Below are 7,672 nucleotides of genomic sequence, written 5' to 3'. Positions count from 1 at the left end.
GTGACATCTGCAGGGAACGAGTGTTACAACTGTAGTTTTTTGTGTGTTTCCTTGATAATCTAAAAAAAAATGGAACGTAACCTTATGTGAATTGCACATGGTCAAATGAAAATGCAGCTCAGCCTGTGGCTAAAGAAAAACACCAAATATGAGCTTAAAATAACCATTTATATTTATTTTATATTATGGAAAGCCATTGGTTGTTGTTTCGAATTGAATGTTATGCCAAAAGCCTTAGGGATTGTGCAGTCTGCCCTGTTTTCAACAGTAACCTTCACACAGTTTGTTGGTGTGTGAATGTTTCTGTTTCTAAAAGGCGGTTAAAAGACAGTCACCTTTCTCCATGAGTCCCCCCCACCCCCACCCAACCACCCAAACCTCTGATTCAATCCCAGAACTTCAAATATTTTACTTCCCTCATTATTTTGTGATCTGGCTTTATCCTTTCATAACTTTTCCTTTTGGTTCCAAGCCTTTCCTTGTTAGTGATACTTGGGAGATTTAGAGTCTGACAGCGCTGTTGGATCTTTATCCAGAGAAAATATTTGTCTACACACATGAGCTTGAACTTCATCTGTCATATATTCACAATGCTTCAGTAACATAGCGTTGTACCACAGAGGAGTGTCACTCTCTTCTTGACAATTAGAGGAGAAATACTTTACGTCCTTCTGGTGGGACTGTACCTTTAATCTCCTGACATCTGGGTGCTGACAGAGGACAGGAGGCCCGCGGCTGCTGCTGTCAGCTCCAGGGTTATCGTCTAATCTATCTCTCAGTCCGCAACCCAGGTCTCGTCTCTGCAGGGCCATTTGTTTGTGCTTTATGTATGCAGCTTTAACCTTGACTTTCACACACTTCGTTGCAGTTGGGTACTTTGCATTTGCACTTTTTTTGGTCAAAGCAGTTATTCCACAGTTTGACAGTTGTTATGAAGTTTTTTTTTTAATGTAATGTAAGGATTTAATTTACTTGTCCCACACATTTTTGTTATACTCATGAACTCATGGTTCTGAATGACTCAACCTCCAGAAATCCTTATTTTAACCTCCAGTATCAAGTCTGAATTTGATGAAATCAGGGCGGATTAAGCAGTTTGTTTCGGTTGTGTGTTTCATGTCTCATTTATTGCAACAGCGTGTTCATTTAAACTATTTCTTAGAACCAAAACACTATTTGCCACAGGTCTGCTTGAAGATACAGTTTGGCAAAATGTGAGCGTGTGTTAAGACAGATTTTCGTATTTGTCTTGTGACAGGATGAAACGTCGAGCAGACAGCATGATGTGAACGTCGACTGTGAACGTAGCAAACAAATAAAAGATCTTAGGGAGAGTGGTTAATAGGGAATAGGCCTGTGCTTTATGAAAGGGAGATGAAGGGTGACAAATATTTTAAACTTAAAATGACAGGAAGCAACAGTTAATAAGCAGAACAAATTATAGACTCTGATGAATACAATCTTCAGGCTTAATTACACACTTGTGTTGTGAACAGTGCTAAATGAAGCTGACATCTGTCGGTGAGAATATGCGGTCTAATTAAACAGAACTAAAATGAAACTTCAAAATCAACTAAAATGATCAAATCAATATATAAACAATATTGTCCGTGTGGCAGAAATGATTTTAGTTGTTGCTGGTTGTCGAAGTGTTTGGATACAACTGAGTCTTTAGATGCTTTCTCAGTTTCTAGTTGTATGTATACACACTCTGTGTAAACTTCCATATAATATAGAATAAAGCATATGGGCCTACACTCATTACAGGGATCTTGATTCAAAAAACATCTTAAAACACATAACATAAAACAAAAGTGGGTCCTTCCAAATAACAAGTGGGCTCATAGGATCATTTTTAAAATGCTGCTTTTTGTTTTGTTTGTTTGTTTATTTATTGTTTTTAAAAAAATCTTTATTGGTTTTTGCTTGTGTACCGTGCTTCCATTTACAGTACAAACATACACATTATGTTACATTTTTTATATCACTAGGTTTGTGTGAGAGCTATACTTTTGTGTTCCTTTTTTACATTTACAGATATAAGTCTGTGTAAAATGTGCTTCAGATGAGCTCCACTTCAACGAGCTACGAGATTAAAGTGCTGCTTTACAATGCACCAGTAATAATAATCAAACAATATTGTGTATATATAATATTATCCCTCTACAAGAGCCCATTCTGCATAATGTGTATTTGCTAACCTCTTCCACCACTGTATTAAACATGGAAATGCTCATAAAACATTAATAAAATAATTGAGTTCGGAACTTTATAACTTCCCTATCCTTCCACATCATAACCACCACCCAGCTTATCAACTATCACAATAACACAATGATCCTTTTTTTTTTTTTTTACAATATACAATACAATACAATCTAAAATATCCACTTATTTCCCAGGGGCAATGTGTTTTTGAAGAAACAGGAGCTTTTTCCTTGGCGTGGCAGCACTACACGCTGTGTAGTAGGTTCACTTCAGCAGTGGGTGTGTATGCATGTGTGCGCCTGGATGTGTGCTGCTTGTGCTTTATACAGACTACACCATGTTCAGTTCTGCTACAGCCAAATGGAACAGCTCTCAGGTCTACATTTTGCAGTTTTGCTGTCAGATTTTGCGCCAACAACTGGGGAGCATGCAGGCAGCATGGAACTGCATTTCCATTTTGCCAAGGGAAAACTCTAAGAAGGCACAAAGCTCAATTTCATCTTGACGCTTTAATATCTGTTTCCTCTCCAGTTAGTGTATGAGGCCTGAGATATAAGAGTCAGCGTTATTTTGCTGGCATTAGTTTTGCTTTGAGGAGCAAGCTGCTCCAATAACACGGCCTCCCACAGAGCTGGAAAAAACTGCTGTCTTTTGTTCTCAGCTGTTTCCTCTCGCTCATGGTCCCTTTTTTTAAAATCTTTGTTTGTTTTTTTTTCATCCATCATCATGTGCTAAGATTGCTGACGGCTCCATTGCAGTGCCTTCGATTTATTCCTCTTCCTCTCCTTTTTATACCTTTTTGTTTGCCTCCTCCTGATCCAATACAGCCAGTCTCTTCCTTCCTTCTTCTTATCCCTCTTCACGCTCTGCTATCCATCCTCGGCTGGCATTTTTCCAATCAGTGATGCATATCAGCTTGCTTTTGCCATTAATGAAAGATATCTCTTTTTCTCTCTTTCTCTGTGCCCCTGAATAGCACTCTCTCTTTTATCTCATCTTTTATCACTCATCATTTGCATTCCTCCGTTTTATATCTCTGACTAGTCAATGTCACCATTACCTCTTCCTCTCTCTGCTCTGTGGAGCTCTGGGAATTTGTGGGTACATACTTGACCTATAACTAATGAGCACATCTCTGTCTGGTCAATTGTTCTCTGTCAATCAGACAACTGAGCACCAGCGAAAGCATTTGAGGTTGATATCAAATATTTTAATTTCTTTCATTTTAAAAAATATATTTTATGGGATTTTGACAGCAGTAAATGCAGAGCTTAGTAACAGCAGTGCAGTGTTCTGTCCAAGATCATATCTGGTCCTGAGACGCTGCCCATGCGCTTGACTGGTAAATGAGGAAGATATACCGTAAACAACCTCGTCAATCAGCTCGTGGTGGAGCTGGAAAAGCAGGAAATCTATTCTATTCTATCTCATTGTCAGCTTTCTTACTTATTTGTCTTTCTCTTTTTAGCTTATCAGTCATTTGTGAAGCACTTTGAACTGCACTAACCTGTATGAAAAGTGCTATACAAACAAAGTTTGATTGATTGATTGATTGATTGATTGATTGATTGATTGATTGATAATGAAGCTTTGGGAACTTTTCATGCATCACTAGTATGGTGATGTAGAAACCTGAGAACCACATGTATACACAGAAGTGGGAGATCATAGACAGAGGCATACTCATATGTGCAAGCTAGTATATTTATTTATGTGTGGATTTTCATTTCACATTGAGAAATATCTAAAGCAGTAGTTCCCAGACTAGGAGGCCAGGACCCCAACACTGTGTTGCACAATAAATCTAAAATCCAAAATGAGTTTTGAAAGGGAGAAAATATTTTTAGAATAGATTTCTTTGTTTGTTTGTTTAGTTGTTCGCTTGTTTTTCCAATCATTTATAGATGTCAATAATTTTTCTTTTCAGAACCTAATGATATCTTTGAACATATCCTAATATATTCTGTGTTTATATATGTACATGCAGAATTGTGCATGACTTATAAATTGCTGTCATTGCAATCTGGCTGTGGTCGCAGGTTTAGTGATTCGATACCTGGCTCCCTCTGTCCACATGTTTAAAGTATCCTTGGGCAAAACACTGAACCCAAGTTGTAGATGTAGTCCATCAACCAATATCAAAGAAAGTGCTGAACTCGACACACTGGCACTGCACCAAAGAACAGCTACTTTTATAAACTGAGACTCTTTGATACTATATATATATTTAAAACAAATAGTTTGAAGAATAGAACAAACCTGTGAGCCTAACTAAATAAACTAAATGTGTGGAGGCCTAATATGGCCCCCAGTCTCTAGAGACACAAAGTATGGGTTTGTATGCATACATTGTGTTGCATGCAGTAAATGTAGTCTTTATTTTTATAAGTAAATAAATTGGAGAAATTGCTTGGATTTTACAATAATGTATTCACCAGGAAGTGTATGTGTGTGTGTGTGTGTGTGTGTGTGTGTGTGTTTGTGCACTTATTTGTATATGCACAGGGAGGTAGGATCCTTTGGTCACCAAAACAATCCGCACCAAAGCTGCTCCTCTGAATAAATGAGTTCTGCCTGGGGCGAACCATCCCTGAGGGACTTGGTGCTAACATAAAACAATGCAAACAGAAACTGAATTTTCAAGAGAGGTACAAGTTGTGCGACATAGCTTAATCACCATCTCCTGGCTGCTTGCAAACAGCTTTACATTAGTCACATGGTCGCGTCGTGCAGGCAATCTCTTGTGTCATTATTGATCGGGGATGGGGAGATGAGCGTGGATATACACGGTCTGTGAGAGTGTGTAAACTATCCACTGGTCATTTGATAGATTATATTCACTATAAGCCAGGATGAGCGATGAGCAGGGCACCTATGTGTGAGCGTGCATTGTGTTTTCTTGTGTGTATATGTGCTCATGTGGAAGCATTGAAGCATTGTACCCTGGTAAACTTGTGTGTCAGACTGGTTGTGTGTGTGTGTGTGTGTGTGTGTGTGTGTGTGTGTGTGAGCACTGCTCCAGGTTAACAAAAGGAAAATTGAGAGCAACAGCAGCAAGACCCAGAGGTTACAAACCATTTCTCAGTCCAGTGAACCTAAATTCAGACATAGCACAGCCCTATCAGATTGTGGGAAAACCAATATGTGATCATAAGGGGAAGAAAGAGATGGCAAATGAATCTGAGAGGGAAGTCTGACGATAAATCCTACTGTAAACGAACATTTCTCTATTAGAGTTATGTGAACTTATTTATCTAACTCTGTGTATTTCAGGTCTGAGTGTGAGTGAGGAGCCTCCTCTTCACAGAGTGACCACCAGCCCTCCATCAACAGATCACCAGAGAGGCGCACCATGCCGCAGCAACAGTCTCCAGCCACCATCCACCCCGGCTCTGCCCCGGCGCTACCTGCCCCCCCAGCCAAGAAGCTCCCCTGGAGGTCAGAAGTGGTTTATGTAGAAGGACAGAGAATGACTTATAGATTATCGCTTTGACAACGGAAATGATTTGTTCAGTATAAATATTTAAAATGTTAGAATTTTATCTCATTTGGCTCAGAATCATTTCTATGTGGACAAACTTCAATCAAAATTCAATCAAATCCCTCTAACTGAAACATTTACATCCACCAAAAACTGTGAACAACTGGAACGATATCTATTACATGCAAATCTGAGCTCCATGCATGTGAGAGAGAGATGCATTTGTCCACCACCAACAGATTGTGCCATATTGTCACATATGTGGATGACAACAGTGTCAGTACTTTGACAAGTATTTTACATTTATGTTAAATAGTTAGCCTGTAAAGCCTTGCAAGAAATCCATGGTAGAAGAAGCACAGTGTGTACTCCTGTAACAACGTGATGCAGCGTACTTCCTAAGGTTGTTAAGGTTGTTCATTTTGGCTATTTATTCATAAAAATTGCATTTTAGCTTTTAAAGGGATAGTTTGGGTTTTTAGACGTGGGGTTGTGTGAGACAGTCATATGTAGTCTGTACATTACCTGCAGTAGATTCTAATGATGGTTGATGGTTTTTGCACATGGTTGTATTTTAATTGTAAATTAACACCACAAGCTGTGTAGTATCACACTTCACTCACACATATCACCTGTCTCTTTTTATAGGGACTGACTGAGTGAACAACATAGAAATCTGTTATTGTTGTTGTAACATTATCTTTAAAAAATGAGCACAACTTACCAAGGTGAAACATATCTAAACAGCAAAACAATGTAGAGCTTCCAGACAGTCATGTCTGGGTGTTGAGGATGCAGACAGTGTAGTGGCTGTGAGAAAATTTCTGTCACCCTGTGTTTCTGTAGGCCTGAGCTGATTTTAAATGTGTTGTAAATTATTGATGAAGAAATACCTGAGGAGTCCCTGTCAGCCTGCAAGTCATGCACCGACACTCCTTTTTATCTGTACTGTATATTCAATCTTTGTCTCTCGATCACAGTACAGACATTACAGACTCACACATTTTATGAAACACACACACACTTTATCAGTTGACAGACACCTCTGTCTTGCTGAGCCCGTAGCAGACTTTCACCTGAGACTCTCACTCACATACACACACTCACATTGTGGCATAATGCTCAAACTATGCTAGTCTTACAATCATAACAATTGTGCTCCTTTTTTCATTCATTGAACACATACGAAATTGATTATGTCTCTTTCAGATCGAATGACAGGTCTACAGAAATACAGGGATGTAGACCAGACAACTACACAATAACTACATTTATTAATACTCAACACTCTTTGGTGACCAAGCTTTCATAAATGTGCAAACATAAAACCATAAACTGGAATGCAACCCCACTATCCTAAACAGCTTCACAAGTGAGCACAACATGCATTGACTGCATTTTCCACCAGTCCATAGTTCATCTAAGTTCAGTTTTTGACCGTAAATATGCTGACCTCCAGGAGAGGTGTCTAATGGCATTCTGGCAGACATGAGGTGCAATTTTATACGCGTTGGTTTTTAGCCCTGCCGCTACTATGGCTCCATGGATGTCAATATTGAAATAGATCAGTAATTTTGGACGACTTCGACCAATGACTCTGGTGATCTCCTGACTGTTGCCTTAACATCTATTATATGAATTGCCATCAAACTTTGTACATGACATTCCCGTCGGCCTCATTTGTACTTTGTGTTTAGTGCTAATTAGCAAATGTTAGCATGCTAGCAGGTTACACTGAGATGGTGAACATTTATAGCTCTTATAACATTATTGCATTGTGAGCTACTTAGCATGCTGACATTAGCATTTAGTTGTGCCTACACTCATAGTCTAATTACATTATCCAGAACCAACTAGCTGTTTCACATCCATACTAAAAATAGTCTTGCTGAGTTTTTTGTAGCAGTGTGTGTGTGTTGGCAGTAATGAGTCACTCTGAGAGCCAAGTTTACATCACCACACCAACACTTGCACAGTGAACAC

At 39.0% G+C, this 7,672-nt stretch overlaps 1 protein-coding gene across 2 annotated transcripts in view; it reads left to right on the top strand.

The window, feature by feature from the left end:
- The window catches only part of mtus2a (microtubule associated tumor suppressor candidate 2a), a 41,225-nt gene that overhangs the window by 25,295 nt on the left and 8,258 nt on the right, over nucleotides 1-7,672 (top strand). For both annotated transcript variants that reach the window (XM_056397680.1, XM_056397681.1), the window contains exon 5: nucleotides 5,482-5,646. In XM_056397680.1, coding sequence (XP_056253655.1) covers nucleotides 5,482-5,646 — 165 coding nt within the window. The remainder of the gene's footprint in view (nucleotides 1-5,481; nucleotides 5,647-7,672) is intronic.

This window comes from Seriola aureovittata, chromosome 15, assembly GCF_021018895.1.
Source record: "Seriola aureovittata isolate HTS-2021-v1 ecotype China chromosome 15, ASM2101889v1, whole genome shotgun sequence".
Taxonomy (NCBI): Eukaryota; Metazoa; Chordata; class Actinopteri; order Carangiformes; family Carangidae; genus Seriola; species Seriola aureovittata.
The sequence above is the reverse complement of the archived record's forward strand: the minus strand, read 5'-3'. Positions and strand labels throughout refer to the sequence as shown.